Source organism: Schistocerca gregaria, chromosome 4 (genome assembly GCF_023897955.1).
Source record: "Schistocerca gregaria isolate iqSchGreg1 chromosome 4, iqSchGreg1.2, whole genome shotgun sequence".
In the NCBI taxonomy this organism is placed as follows: Eukaryota; Metazoa; Arthropoda; class Insecta; order Orthoptera; family Acrididae; genus Schistocerca; species Schistocerca gregaria.
Genome location: NC_064923.1, coordinates 337,246,523 through 337,262,916, shown reverse-complemented (window position 1 = coordinate 337,262,916; position 16,394 = coordinate 337,246,523). Strand labels below are relative to the sequence as shown.

Sequence of the window (16,394 nt, the reverse complement as noted above, 5' to 3'; positions counted from 1 at the left end):
TGGTCCAAGAAATGAACCCTGAGAAATGCCATTAGCAATGCATTAATGGAGAACAAAGCCTGGCAACCAACAGAAGTTGTTGAAAGGAAGCATGTCAATAAGGAAAAGGCTTGCTGTCACTGGTGAAGTGACATGTGACAGCTTCCTTTGATGAAGCAATTGGACTCTGTGGAAGTAAAATTAAGTAGTTCACATGATGAACTGACAGTCCAACATGGTACCAATTCATAAAAGAATTGAAAGCATGTAAGTTATTGCTAAATTTTTTGTAAAGAAATTGGAGTTTTGGAACTGATTGTTAGATTTACAAATTTGTCATAATCTGCACCTTGTTGCTGTCTTTCAGTCAGGCTGATGGACCACAGGTGACTGTGGAGATGTGGGACATATATTACTGCAAACGTTGAAGATACGTATATGTTTTAGTGACAAGAGTTATTTCATACAGATATAGGCTTCCAGAATGTGATTTTCACCCTGCAGCGGATTATGCGCTGTTATGAAACTTCCCGGCAGATTAAAACTGTATGCTGGACGTAGACTGGAACTTGGGACTGTTGCCTTTCACTGGAAAGTGCTCTGCCACCTGAGCTACCCACGCATGACTCACGCCCCGTCCTCACAGCATAACTTCGGCCAGCACCTCGTCTCCTACCTTCCAAACTTCACAGAAGCTCTCCTGCGAAACCTTGCAGAATTAGCACTCCCGAAATAAAGGATAATGCAGAAACATGGCTAGAGTCGTGCTTGGGTAGCTCAGATGGTAGAGCACTTTCCAGTGAAAGGCAAAGATCCCTAGTTCGAGTCTCGGTCTGGCACACAGTTTTAATCTGCCAGGAAGTTTCAGAAATAGGCTTTCTGTAAAGATCGCAATATACATAAAAATTGTAAACTGATTATTACGACGTATATAAACTGGTTTTCATAATTGTAGGAACTAAATAAAAACAACATATGAATTAATGTTAAATTAATTATCACTGTACAAAACATTTCAGTTACTATTTTTCCCTGAAGTAGTCTGTGTATATTCAGCCACCTAATAAAATCAGTGTTAGAACATTATACTGGTGGCTTTCTACTTGAATGACATTATATTATATTTTGCCAACGAAGGCGATTTATTATAAAGTAAGCCGCCTAGATGTTTCACTCTGCCACATTACGAACAGTACCCAAAAAGGATTAATTATCACTTAAAAATAATGTTACACAATTAATTTTCAGTTTGTATGCAGGTGCATATCTACAATACTGATACACATTGAAGACCATTTGCTGGAGTATGCAATACGCCGTTAGAACAGTGAAAACAGAATAATACAATCTACCTTCATCTTACAACCGACATGAGCCATTTTCTTGTGACTCCACTAGTGACATATTGTGGAACAGTAGAGTGGAGATTTCAATGAGTACCAGAACTGCAGATGTTAGCTGCAAAGGAAGAATAAATTAAATGTGTAACGTCATTATTGGTGGTGATAATTAAAATTTTACGGCTATCCTTTGCATTTAGACGATTTCCGGATTTACTGCTAGCACATGTGTGCTCATCCACCATATCTTCATTTCCTTCAAGCAGATAGAAAGTCTTATTCACAAATGAAATGCTCCATTATGTAATTAAATGAATGGAGGAGGCGAAATCCCACTTCTTTGAAAATTGGTTTTGTGATTGCATGTGATGGGGCCTTCACTATTCGTTTTTGCATGAGAAATAATTTCCGTGGGTTCTTCTCTAGAAAGGGATACAATATGAAATGAGAGCGTTCATCTTAGTGAAGTAAATAATTCTTGTAATAGTCAAGTCACACCATTCACTGAGCAGTCAAAATGCATGACTCAATTTACTTAGCAGTTTTTATATGCAAATATTTCACTGTAATGTGTTGCCTATCCACAGCACAAGAAATTTAATCTCTGTGCAGTAGCTTTATTTTCTTCAGTGGGCAGAAGATCATATGACGTGTTTCATCTATTTTGAGCCAAAGCTTATGACAATAGAGCCAGTGCAAGAGACTGTCACTGTTGTCAAATAAGTCAGTTCTCATCTGCTGTGGAGAAATATTCAGAGCAAGGAGGTTTGTATCATCAGCATATCATTCAGAAACTGTTAATGTTACGTTTTCTAGTTTTCTGTTTGAATCTAGAGAAGTGGGCGTTGGTTTGATTCTTTTCGGACTCCTGGGGTGGCTGGTATAACATCTGAAAAAAATTTTCTTCCACCATATGTTATTTCTAATAACAGCCCTCTGATTGATAGGTGTGATGAAATCACTCATTGCAGTCCTCCAATACATTACAATCTGCTACTTTGCTGAGTGCAGAGAGTTAGTGACTTGGTAGTCTTTGGGGAGTCAATAAAATGCTCAGAATCATAGAGTCTGTTATTAAATGAATGTATTATATGAGCAGTAAATGAGAAGAGAGTTTTATCAATACATTTGTTTATGCAAAAATTAAACTACTGGGAGATGAGGGGGCTCTGTGAATGAGTAGTTTCAGCAATCTCAGGCATCTATCAATAACAACTACAAGGACCATGGTTTAGTGCATCTCAATACATTGCTGTGCGCTTTTTCATGTTGTAGTATTTCTTGGTGTTACTATTCTATCACGTATTAGATCCTTTTCTCCTCTTTACTCATCCTGATGTAGCTGAGAGAACAAACTTAGGAATTCTATAGTGCTCTATGAAATATACTTAGCAGTCCTGTAGTGGTGAGGAATTCCACAACGATGATGGTATAAATTCACACCGAAAAATCATTTTATGCAGCACCACTTCCAATCGGGACGTCAAGTTCCCGACCGGTCGATTAATTGTTTCCAACACTGGTACTGCGAGTATACACATCAATCCAACACATCCTCAGAATGTTTAAGGACTTAACATACAACTGAGCTGAAATTTGAAATTCTCAGCTGCCTCCGAAGTAATCAACTGTCTACCAGACGATGTGACTGTGCCATTATCCGCCAATAGGAGGCATGGCCTCCCCCCATGAACCATGGACCTTGCCGTTGGTGGGGAGGCTTGCGTGCCTCAGCGATACAGATAGCCGTATCGTAGGTGCAACCACAACGGAGGGGTATCTGTTGAGAGGCCAGACAAACGTGTGGTTCCTGAAGAGGGGCAGCAGCCTTTTCAGTAGTTGCAGGGGCAACTGTCTGGATGATTGACTGATCTGGCCTTGTAACAATAACCAAAACGGCCTTGCTGTGCTGGTACTGCGACCGGCTGAAAGCAAGGGGAAACTACAGCCGTAATTTTTCACGAGGGCATGCAGCTTTACTGTATGATTAAATGATGATGGCGTCCTCTTGGGTAAAATATTCCGGAGGTAAAATAGCCCCCATTCGGATCTCCGGGCGGGGACTACTCAAGAGGATGTCGTTATCAGGAGAAAGAAAACTGGCGTTCTACGAATCGGAGCGTGGAATGTCAGATCCCTTAGTCGGGCAGGTAGGTTAGAAAATTTAAAAAGGGAAATGGATAGGTTAAAGTTAGATATAGTGGGAATTAGTGAAGTTAGGTGGCAGGAGGAACAAGACTTTTGGTCAGGTGACTAGAGGGTTATAAACACAAAATCAAATAGGGGTAATGCAGGAGTAGGTTTAATAATGAATAGGAAAATAAGAATGCGGGTAAACTACTACAAACAGCATAGTGAACTCATTATTGAGGCCAAGATAGATACGAAGCCCACACCTACGACAGAAGTACAAGTTTATATGCCAACTAGCTCTGCAGATGATGAAGAAATTGAAGAAATGTATGATCAAATAAAAGAAATTATTCAGATACTGAAGGGTGACGAAAATTTAATAGTCATGGGTGACTGGAATTCGGTAGTAGGAAAAGGGAGAGAAGGAAACGTCGTAGGTGAATATGAACTGGGGCAAAGAAATGAAAGAGGAAGCCGCCTGGTAGAATTTTGCACAGAGCACAACTTAATCATAGCTAACACTTGGTTCAAGAATCATAAAAAAAGGCTGTATACATGGAAGAAGCCTGGAGATACTGACAGGTTTCAGATAGATTATATAATGGTAGGACAGAGATTTAGGAACCAGGTTTTAAATTGTAAGACATTTGCAGGGGCAGATGTGGACTCTGACCACAATCTATTGGTTATGATGTGTAGATAAAAACTAAAGGAACTGCAAAAATGTGGGAATTTAAGGAGATGGGACCTGGATAAACTAAAAGAACCAGAGGTTGTACAACGTTACAGGGAGAGCATAAGGGAGCAATTGACAGGACTGGGGGAAAAAATATGGTGGAAGAAGAATGGGTAGCTTTGAGGGATGAAGTAGTGAAGGCAACAGAGGATCAAGTAGGTAAAAAGACGAGGGCTAGTAGAAATCCTTGGGTAACAGAAGAAATATTGAATTTAATTGATGAAAGGAGAAAATATAAAAATGCAGTAAATGAAGCAAGCAAAAAGGAATACAGACGTCTCAAAAATGAGATTGACAGGAAGTGCAAAATGGCTAAGCAGGGATGGCTAGAGGACAAATGTAAGGATGTAGAGGCTTATCTCAGTAGGGTTAAGGTAAATACTGCCTACAGGAAAATTAAAGAGACCTTTGCAGATAAGAGAACCACTTGTATGAACATCAAGGGCTCAGATGGAAACCCAGTTCTAAGCAAAGAAGGGAAAGCAGAAAGGTGGAAGGAGTATATAGAGGGTCTATACAAGGGCCATGCACTTGAGGGCAATGTTATGGAAATGGAAGAGGATGTAGATGAAGATGAAATGGGAGATACGATACTGCCTGAAGAGTTTGACAGAGCACTGAAAGACGTGAGTCGAAACAAGGCCCCCGGAGTAGACAACATTCCATTGGAACTACTGACGCCGATGGGAGAGCCAGTCCTGACAAAACTCTACCATCTGGTGAGCAAGATGTATGAGACAGGCGCAATACCCTCAAACTTCAAAAAGAATATAATAATTCCAATCCCAAAGAAAGCAGGTGTTGACAGATGTGAAAATTGCCGAACTATGAGTTTAATAAGTCACAGCTGCAAAATACCAACGCGAATTCTCTACAGACGAATGGAAAAACTAGTAGAAGCCGACCTCGGGGAAGATCAGTTTGGATTCCGTAGAAATGTTGGAAAACGTGAGGCAATACTGACCCTACGACTTATCTTAGAAGCTAGATTAAGGAAGGGCAAACCTACGTTTCTATCATTTGTAGACTTAGAGAAAGCTTTTGACAATGTTGATTGGAATACTCTCTTTCAAATTCTGAAGGTGGCAGGGGTAAAATACAGGGAGCGAAAGGTTATTTACAATTTGTAGAGAAACCAGATGGCAGTTATAAGAGTCGAGGGACATGAAAGGGAAGCAGTGGTTGGGAAGGGAGTGAGACAGAGTTGTAGTCTCTCCCCGATGTTATTCAATCTGTATATTGAGCAAGCAGTGGAGGAAACAAAAGAAAAATTCGGAGTGGGTATTAAAACCCATGGAGAAGAAATAAAAACTTTAAGGTCTGCCGATGACATCGTAATTCTGTCAGAGACAGAGCAGTTGAACGGAATTGATAGTGTCTTAAAAGGAGGATATAAGATGAACATCAACGAAAGCAAAACGAGGATAATGGAATGTAGTCGAATTAAGTCGGGTGATGCTGAGGGAATTAGATTAGGAAATAAGACACTTAAAGTAGTAAAGGAGTTTTTCTATTTGGGGAGCAAAATAACTGATGATGGTCGAAGTAGAGAGGATATAAAATGTAGACTGGCAATGGCAAGGAAAGCGTTTCTGTAGAAGAGAAATTTGTTAACATCGAGTATAGATTTAAGTGTCAGGAAGTCATTTCTGAAAGTATTTGTATGGAGTGTAGCCATGTATGGAAGTGAAACATGGACATAAAAATAGTTTGGACAAAGAGAGAATAGAAGCTTTAGAAATGTGGTGCTACAGAAGAATGCTGAAGATTAGATGGGTAGATCACATAACTAATGAGGAACTATTGAATAGGATTGGAGAGAAGAGAAGTTTGTGGCACAACTTGACCAGAAGAAGGGATCGGTTGGTAGGACATGTTCTGAGGCATCAAGGGATCACCAATTTAGTATTAGAAGGCAGCGTGGAGGGTAAAAATCGTAGAGGGAGACCAAGAGATGAATACGCTAAGCAGATTCAGAAGGATGTAGGTTGCAGTGGGTACTGGGAGATGAAGAAGCTTGCACAAGATAGAGTAGCATGGAGAGCTGCATCAAACCAGTCTCAGGACTGAAGACCACAACAACAACAGGGAGAAGAGAAGTTTGTGGCGCAACTTGACCAGAAGAAGGGATCGGTTGGTAGAACATGTTCTGAGGCATCAAGGGATTACCAATTTAGTATTGGATGGCAGCGTGGAGGGTAAAAATCGTAGAGGGAGACCAAGAGATGACTACACTAAGCAGATTCAGAAGGATGTAGGTTGCAGTAGGTACTGGGAGATGAAGAAGCTTGCACAAGTTGTAGTAGCATGGAGAGCTGCATCAAACCAGTCTCAGGACTGAAGACCACAACAACAGGAGGCAAGGGAAATAAAAGTCTGAAAATCTTTGGAAGCCGGCAATTTGGGTTTTGAATCCCGCCTACTATACCATTCCTAGTATCCTCCAATAGGATGCAACTAAAGACTGTCCCACACAGAGGATACTGATTTGATTAATAAATTAATCTATCGGCCTGGTAGTGTGAAGGAATATTTTCAAGACGTCCACAGCTCGTGGTTTACCAGATATGCGCTACATTTTTCAAGACAAAAGAGGAGTGATTTACCAGATATTCACTACTTTGTTCAGGACAAAAGGGGGGTTAGTGTGGCACATGACAGACACTCGCTGGGCATGAACTTGCCACCTGAGAGAGAGATAGAGTGAGAGAGGGAGAGAACGCGTATGTTTCGGCAGTAATTTCTCAGGTATACCAAATATCAAAGGGTTGCTGGAACCTGAAGTTTGCTCTGCTATTACTGCAACATCTGTTCGGCATGTTGTGTGAGGTGTTCGGCGCATGATACGGCACTGATGGACGTGTTGCTTCACTGGGCACTAAGCGGCCTGCGCATACGGGAATAAGTCAAGTAGCTGGATCAATGGACAGTGGACAGCGCGTTCTTTGCGATTGAAAGATTTTTAAACAGTGTAATTACGCGCGATGTGCTATGTTAGCGGTATTCCTTGCACGGATGGAAAAAAACTGCGGAAAGTGAAGATTTATGTGCTTCCCATCCAACAGCCAGATGGGGAAGGGGGTTGGGGTGGGATGGGGGAGATGTAGTGGCGTTGTGAACTAGGTCAGTTGGTCTCTGAACTGCAGTAAAACTGAGTGGAAGCCGCGACATTACATTTATGTATAAATCGTAAAACTCAATGAACATTTTCCCTTTACATGAGTGGTATGCAGGTTTTTTCGTGGGGATATACAGAGTGTTTCAAAATGAACATACCGGTTTTAAGGCGTTGTAGTATTTATTACGTTCTACTTACAAATGTAAGTAATACACCAAATGAAAAAGCATCTCTAACAGTTTTTATCTGTGTATCTGTGCGCAATGGTAAGAGTATGGATGACAAATAGTGACTGAGAATTGGGCTGAACCAATGCGACTCTTTCACGCTTAGCCCCAAGAAACATCCAAGCGGAAAGTTTATGGGCTTGTCTTTTTCGGTGGATCAACTGTATTTGATGTTTCTTATGTTGATGTACTTCAGTTATGGCCCGTGCCTCTATGGGAAGAAGCTGAACAACACATCTTTATTTGGGAACAAGATGTTGCGCAGCCTCACTGGTATAAATCAGTACAGTACTGGTTAAACGACGTTGTATCCGACCGGTGGACTGAGCGCAAGGGGCCGGTTGACACATCATTTTATGCAAGACCTCCACGTTCACTCACGATCCGACGGGATCATGTGTATGTGCCTTCGATACCAGCAGATCTATCCGACTTTAGAAACATTGTTATCGCAACTGTTACTGCTGACGCACTGATCAAGGTTTCGGAAAAACTCGCCTATCGACTCGATGTGTGACGGGTGTTCACACTGAATAGTTGTAAGAAAACTGTTTGTGTTTCTATTTTATTTGGTGTATTATTTATAACTGTAAGATGAATGTAATACGTGCTATAAAGCCTTAAAACCAGTATATTCATTTTGAAACACGGTGTATATGTGGCGATATGGAACAACATGCCAGAGTCATCAGTTAAAGGAACGCACACATGTGCCACTCCTATTTACAAACATCTCGCTATTGACCGAAAGGGAAAGGAGCGAAACCTTAGAGTCCTCATTGTCAAACTGTTATGAAAATTAATAGGTAGGAGCAGTAGCACTAAAAGGGCACATTGAAAGTGGGATCAGTTCAAAACCTGCTAACTTAAAGTCGACAAGTAATCGAAGCTTTATAATTTGTACAGAAACCAGATGGCAGTAATAAGAGTCGAGGGGCATGAAAGGGAAGCAGTGGTTGGGAAAGGAGTGAGAGAGGGTTGTAGCCTCTCCCCGATGTTATTCAATCTGTGTATTGAGCAAGCAGTAAAGGAAACAAAAGAAAAATTTGGAGTAGGTATTAAAATTCATGGAGACGAAGTAAGAACTTTGAGGTTCGCCGATGACATTGTAATTCTGTCAGAGACGGCAAAGGACTTGGAAGAGCAGTTGAACGGAATGGACAGTGTCTTGAAAGGAGGATATAAGATGAACATCAACAAAAGCAAAACGAGGATAATGGAATGTAGTCAAATTAAATCGGGTGATGCTGAGGGAATTAGATTAGGAAATGAGACACTTAAAGTAGTAAAGGAGTTTTGCTATTTAGGAAGTAAAATAACTGATGATGGTCGAAGTAGAGAGGATATAAAATGTAGACTGGCAATGGCAAGGAAAGCGTTTCTGAAGAAGAGAAATTTGTTAACATCGAATATAGATCTATGTATCAGGAAGTCGTTTCTGAAAGTATTTGTTTGGAGTGTAGCCATGTATGGAAGTGAAACATGGACGATAACTAGTTTGGACAAGAAGAGAATAGAAGCTTTCGAAATGTGGTGCTACAGAAGAATACTGAAGATCAGGTGGATAGATCACGTAACTAATGAGGAGGTATTGAATAGGATTGGGGAGAAGAGAAGTTTGTGGCACAACTTAACTAGAAAAAGGGATCGGTTGGTAGGACATGTTTTGAGGCATCAAGGGATCACAAATTTAGCATTGGAGGGCAGCGTGGAGGGTAAAAATCGTAGAGGGAGACCGAGAGATGAGTACACTAAGCAGATTCAGAAGGATGTAGGCTGCAGTAGGTACTGGGAGATGAAACAGCTTGCACAGGATAGAGTAGCATGGAGAGCTGCATCAAACCAGTCTCAGGACTGAAGACAACAACAACAATCGAAGCTTACATGAGATAAGAGCTGAGGCGCATTTTACATAGTGAAAGAGAGGTAAATTTTAAATTAGTAGGGACACAAATAATGACGCGACAGAATGATGCACCATAGTCATAGGAAAAAATGAGAAACATGCAAAGTTCTGTTGAAAGAGGTCCATTTTATAGCTATGTAAAATGAACTGGGTGGACCTTGCAGACTTCACAATAGGAAACAGGCATATGCTTTATATTCCGTAAGCCTAATTGAGGGCCACAAAAGTAATGGCGAAAAACACTGATTCAGTTAAGAAATAAGCATGTATGGAGTAGAATAATTAGAAATCAGAAAGAGAAGGAAGTGAGGCTGGACGCTGCTTTAAAAAAGGAAAGTTATTCAGCAGGACTGTGTGATTAAGCGCAGTTTTCTCATTCAAAATGCCAGACGGATCACGGTAAATGCTGCTTAAGCATGCAGTCCTGCTGAATAACTTTTCGTTTTTGAAACAGGGCCCAGCCTCATTTCCTTCTCCTTCTGGTTCCTGATTATTGTACGCCATACATGCATCAATGTTATTTCTTAACTGAATCAGTTTTTCGCCATTACTTTTGTGGTCCTCAGTTTGACTTACCGTATATACGGCATATGCATGTTTCCTGTTGTAAGGTCTGCAATGTCACCCAGTTCATTTTACAGAGCTATAAAATGGTCCTCTTTCAATAGAAATTTGCACGTTTATCATTTTATCCTATGACTATGGCGCATTATTGTGTTGCATCATTATCTGTGTCCCTATTAATTTAAAATTTGCCTATCTTTCGTGATGTAAAATGCGCCTCAGGCCATATCTCATGTAAGCCTCGATTAATTGTCGACCTTTAGTTAGCAGGTTTTAAATTGACCCCACATTTAATGTGTCCTTTTAGAGTTAATGCTCCTAGCTATTAATTGGCATAATAGTTTGACAGTGTGGACTGTAAGGTTTCGATACTTTCCCTTTTGGTCAGTAGCGAGATGCTTGTAAACAGGAGTGGAAAATGTGTATGTTCTTTTATCTGAGACTGTGGCGTGTTGTTCCATGTCGTCACATAGATATATCTCCACTTAAAAAGTTGCATGTCACTCGTGTAAAGGGAAAAGTGTCACTGTGTCTTACGGTTTATTCATAAATTTTATGTTGCTGCTTGCACTCAGTTTTACTACAGTTTTGTACTGCCCTGTTCAACATGTTCTTTAACCACGCATAATGCTCATTTAACGTTTTTCATGTAATTTTTTAGGTAGTGTTTCTCTCTTTATTCTTCATTTTAAAAATTAATCACTAATTCAAATTGTGATCGGCCGGTCTAGAGGCCCCTCATTCTTCTTCCCGCCACCAGATGGCAGTACTTTTGCCACTCTGGTTTACCAGTTTGCTTCCCCCTTCGCGTCCGTTACTCCATGCTCTGCGCTCGTTGGTAGCACACCGTGTCTTGCACTCATCCACGGTGGCGCTCGGTGTCACAGCACCAAGTGTAAGTGTCCTGCTGTTCTTTGCATATTCCTTTACCCAGGCAGTCGTCCATAGTACTGTCTGGTGTCTCTTTGGCATTGACTTAGGTTTCATAGCACCTAGCCTGTCCAGCGGTTTTTAAACGTTTTTAAATTTTTCATGGATTTTTTTGTTTCTTATGTGTGTTATTGCACGTAAAAATTATCTCTCGTCTCTTGCTATTTCCAGTACGACACTTGAAGATTAGCGTATAAGAGCCTGAAATCGATCGTGTGTTAAATAAAAGAACCTTACAACTGTAGTTATTTTCAGTCTCTGGCAAAAGAGAACGCTAGGTTAAGGGCTGACATGGAGTAGAACTATTTTTGTGCCCCTTTGTATACATGCTTGCCTCTGATGTGGACAACACCTACTAACAGAACATGCTTGTGCTGTCATTGCCCTACATAACAGAGTCAAATGAACATACAATTTAACAAAAAAAGACAATTACTTTGATATATTTTCATTATTTTTTTCAGAGGTATATCTTACCAATGGAAAATGTAATTTCGAATTCAAACTTTCCATCATTATAAATTTCAACTAATACAAGGACTCCATAATTTGATGCATTGCTTATTTCAGATCTATAAAGCTGACAACAGTTGTTGGTTTTGAGATCTTTCAGAAAGTCTCAACTAACAAGCCAGTCATTAAAATTGGGAAAAAATATGCATTTAACACATACAGATCTCTGTTTTGTTGTCTCCGAGACCCTGTTTGACAGCTGCACATTTTCGTAAAATGGAGGGAGGGGATGGGTAAAACAAAAGTAATAATACCTAAAAAGTAGCGTCATTGGTAAGTTTTAACTAAATATATTATGCCTTATTGTAAAATTGAGGTTACTCAAAATCGTTAACGCAAACTTTGAGCTACCTTGTACTTAAATATTGTATATTATTCGTAAGTTATTATTTTAATCATGAAAAGAAAAAATGAAAAAATAGTGCATATGCATGGAACAGTTATGCGCTATTTAAATAATAGTAACGTGGAAAAAGTACCTTTATAATTGACCTTAATGCAGACAGGTTTCGCTTTAATCCGGACACCTTCACTGATGACGTAGTCAGATATATAATAACAGTTCTCTGTCTTATTTGGATGGGTGTCGCATGTTTCATCAAAGAGAGAATGACACCTATAACAGTGCACTCCATCTCCTGCAAAATGAAGAGAATATAGTTACATAATGTCTGTGCAGTGCTTATCATTCGTTAATGTCAAACTTTAAAGCAATATTGTTATCCAAATAAGAAGATAAATCGTGATTTAAAAGCAGGTTGATATCAACGTCACTAAAAAAAGGTTGTTGTACTAAATGTCTTCAAATTATTGGGAAAACTATAAGGGACCATGGAAACAAATCCCTTCTATTAAACTAGGCCAAAGAGTTCAACTGCACAGAAAGCCATTAGGAAGATACAGAATGAATTTTCACTCTGCAGCGGAGTGTGGGCTGATATGAAACTTCCCGGAAGATTAAAACAGTGTGCCGGACCGAGACTCTAATTCGGGACCTTTGCCTTTCGCGGGTGCTCTATTACTTGAGCTACTCAAGCACCAGTCACGAACCGCGCTGACAGCTTCCGTCAGTATCTCATCTCCTACCTTTCAAAGTTCACAGAAGCTCACCTGCGAACCTTGCAAAACTGGCTCTCCTAGAAGATTCGGAGATATGGTTAACCACAGCATGGGTGATTGCTTCCAGAATGAATTTTCACTCTGCGGTGCTAGTCTTTCAAGGTCTGCAGAAGAGTTTCTGTGAAGTTTGGACGGTAGAAGATTAGGTACTGGCGGAAGTGAAGCTGTGAGTGCGGGTCGGGAGTCGTGTTTGGGTAGCTCAGGCGGTAGAGCACTTGCCCACGAAAGGTATTGGTCCCGACTTCGATTATCGGTCCGGCACACAGTTTTACTCTGCCAGGAAGTTTCATATAATCGCACATTCCGCTGCAGAGTGAAAAAAATTGTGGTACGTTACTGGTAGAACTTCATGTGGGTGTCAATTTACCGACTTGTGGAGGAAAGCCACTTTAACCCCTGTTTTAAAACCTCTGAAGTAGTTGTGACTTGCCATTCCTGGATGTCTTAGTCAGAAGAAGAGCTTATGGTACACTGGGACACAGCGTCTATCGCAAATCAACTCATACGGAGCTATATTTGCAGGCCACAAGTTGCCATCATTCTGCGCAACGCGGTAGTGTCCTTTGCTCTTTGGTGTATAGAGCACATGTAGTCGCAGATTCCTACAGTCTACCTGGTGAGGTAAAACGCCTGAGAACGGTATTCCAACAGAATGGCTATTCCGATAGGCAGAAACGTCACGCATTCCGTTCCCAGCAAACTCAAAGCAGTGATGTAAATGAAGGAACGGAGGCACCCACTGCAACAGCGTTCTTGCCTTATTTTGGCGGCATGTCTTCGAGGGTAGAAATAATCCTCAAAAAGCACAACGTCAAGTGTGTTTTTTGGCGACCAGCAAATCTGAGGAATTTATTGTTCTCGGTCAAAGATGACCTGGGCCTCAGGAAACGTGGCGTGTATAAAATCCCATGCCAATATGGAAAATCTTATATTGGACAGACATGCCGAACCGTGCAAGAACGTTGCGTCGAACATCATCGTCATACACGCCTGGGGCAACCTGATAAATCACGGGTAGCGGAGCATTGGCTGGACACGGGACATCGTATGCTTCACGAACAGAAGGAAATTTTATCCCCAGCGTCTTCTTTCTGGGACTGTGTTATTAAGGAGGCCATACATATCCGCACGGTGGACAATCTTATCATCAGGGATGCAGGTTTACATCTGAGCGTGGAATACAGCACTGGCTTTCATTAAATCAAAAGCAGGGAAAACAAGAACTTCCGTTTCCTCAAGTGACGAATCGCGTAGTTGAGATTTAGTTCATACTTTAACCGCAGGAGCGCCCGGCAGCACTGTCATTGCCCATAGCGCACTCGCGGATGGCGTTTCTGCGGCTCCCAGCAGGAGGCACCGGGAGCGCCGCTTTCCTCCAACTAAGAGCGTCTTCCCGCGCACGCGTATTGCGTGCTCCCGTCATGATAAATTCCGAGGCTGCCGCCGCGATTATCATCTGTCGCGCCTTGCATCAGTGACAGCAGCAGCTACCACCCCCTGATGATGTCGAGCAGTTGCATCGAAGAAATATTGCGCGATTTACACAATTCGATCCGGCAGCAAACCCTAAAAGCGTATTTGCTCTGAATTAGTTACCGTAGTGCTGTCCTTGTTGAGTATGTAGGGCTGCCCCCTGCACATTTCGGCCTCCACATTTACATATATGTTTCGCTAGCCAGGTAAGGCCGCTGCCTCATCAAGGAGATTATTTGTAAACAGAAGAGACAAGATAATGCCTACATGCAAGCCGCCAACAGTCGCCACAGCACCCACGGGCGCCAGTCTCGCCTCTACGTGGTGTGTAAGTCACCACACACACCACTGCAGTCGCGGGCACTAATTTTCTTCCACACGGTCACATGCTCAAGTGATATTAAGCTTGTATCCGTCCGCAAGCGTGTACTTATGTCGGCGTTCCGTCCACGGAGAGCCAGTTAAGTTCCGAGTTCCGATCCACCAACAACCGCCTCATGCCTCCGCGGCGGACAACGCCTGCTGCTGCCACTTTGCTGCCCGCCACTGTGCCGTGCCGTGCTGCCCTCTGCCTGAGCCTGAGCCACGCCCGACGCCGCTTTGCCGTCAGCCGCTCCAAGGGCACCGCTCCGTTCTGTTTGTTGTGATTGTCCACGCAGTCATTGCCGTGTGGGACCGTGTAGTTACCAGTAGAGTGCCTACGAGCTCTCAGACTCATATCACAGTGTCGTCACAGCACATGCTGCTCGTCAGGAGTCTGTCTGCGAATTATTAGCCTCATGGGACAGCGTCGTTGTCAATCTTCTCTCCTCAACACGCTGCTGTTCTCCAGTTTAGGTTAGGTAAGTAATGACATGTTCCATAGATCATTTTGACGATTTATGTGGAACAAGTCAGATTACTATATATATATATATATATATATATATATATATATATATATAATGCTAAAATTTATATCACCGAAATGTTTAGTTCTACACACGTAACAACATTCAAAGGTACAGTTTTTTTACCAGTTTTGCAACAGAAACTCGTCCATGGAATACAAGGAGTTGTCCAAAAGAAATGATTTTAAGCTAGATTTAAAACTTGATCTTCTACCTGCGAGACACTTTATGTTGTTCGGAAAACAATCAAATATTTTTGTTGCTGAATAACGTACTCCTTTATGAGAAACAGACAGCTTCAGTAACGGATAGTAAAGGTCCTTTTTCCCTCTAGTGTTGTACATATGATGGTCACTGTTCTTGCGAGTTGAGATGGATTATTTGTAACGAATTTCATTAGCGAATGTAGGTACTCTGATGGTGCAGTTAAGATACCTAACTCCTTGAATCAATTATTTCACTGCTCTCTTTTGTGCAATCTATACTTTACGTCTGAGAGGTGAGTTACCCGCGACAACTATTCCATAAGGCATTATTGAGTGGAAATGTGCGAAGTACGTTAAGAGGCTGATCTGCTTATCACCAAGACTAACGAGTATACGAAGAGCAAAAGAAGCTGAACTTAATTGTTTGAGAAACTCAGTAATATACCTCTTCCAGTTCAAGTTGTCATCAATGTGAACACCTAAAAATTTGCAGAAATCTACCCTGTTAACTGAGCCCTGTTCAGTTGTCAGCATGACTCTATTCGGTGTACAGAACTGGATATAGTGAGTTTTTCAAAATTAAGGGGAGTCCATTTTCTGAGAACCACTTAACAACTCTGTGAAAATCATCCAAATCAATATCTTCAGCTACTTCTTCTGGAATGGGATTTATTATAACACTCGTGTCATCTACAGAAAGTACTAGTTCTGCTTCCTGAACGTTAAGTGAGAGGTCGTTCACATGAATTACGAACAGCAGAGGACCGAAAATTGAACCCTGTGGGACTCCCTTTGTAATAACTCCTCATTCACTAGAATTTACCACCCTCGAATGTTTTAGAAAATGAAGTCAGCAATGAGATTGGTCTATAATTATTTAAGTCACTCTTGTCCCCTTTCTTATGAAGAGGTTTGACAATTGCGTATTTCAGTCTGTCTGGAAAAATTCCCTGTGCCAGCGAAGCATTACGTATATCACTAAGCACCCCACTTATTAAATTAGAACAACACTTCAAAAATTCTGTTAGAGGCTCCATTAACACCACATGAGCTATTGTTTTTCAGTATATTTGTAATTCCCTCAAATTCAGTGGGGGATGTTGGTGCTATTTCTAAAGGCCTAAAGTCAAGGGAATGACATTTTAACACATTTTCTTGCTTCTTCAACTGAACCGTTTAATTCTATTTTTGCTGCTATATTCAGAAAATGATTGTTAAAAATACTTGCAACTTGTTAATTATCACTCATAACATCATCGT

The 16,394-nt window shown here is 41.2% G+C and overlaps 1 protein-coding gene across 1 annotated transcript in view; it reads right to left on the bottom strand.

Moving 5' to 3' along the window:
- Positions 1-16,394, bottom strand: part of LOC126266757 (uncharacterized) — a 49,063-nt gene that overhangs the window by 6,995 nt on the left and 25,674 nt on the right. Inside the window, exon 2 of the mRNA XM_049971273.1 lies at positions 11,926-12,084. Within this exon, the coding sequence (XP_049827230.1) occupies positions 11,926-12,084 (159 nt within the window). The remainder of the gene's footprint in view (positions 1-11,925; positions 12,085-16,394) is intronic.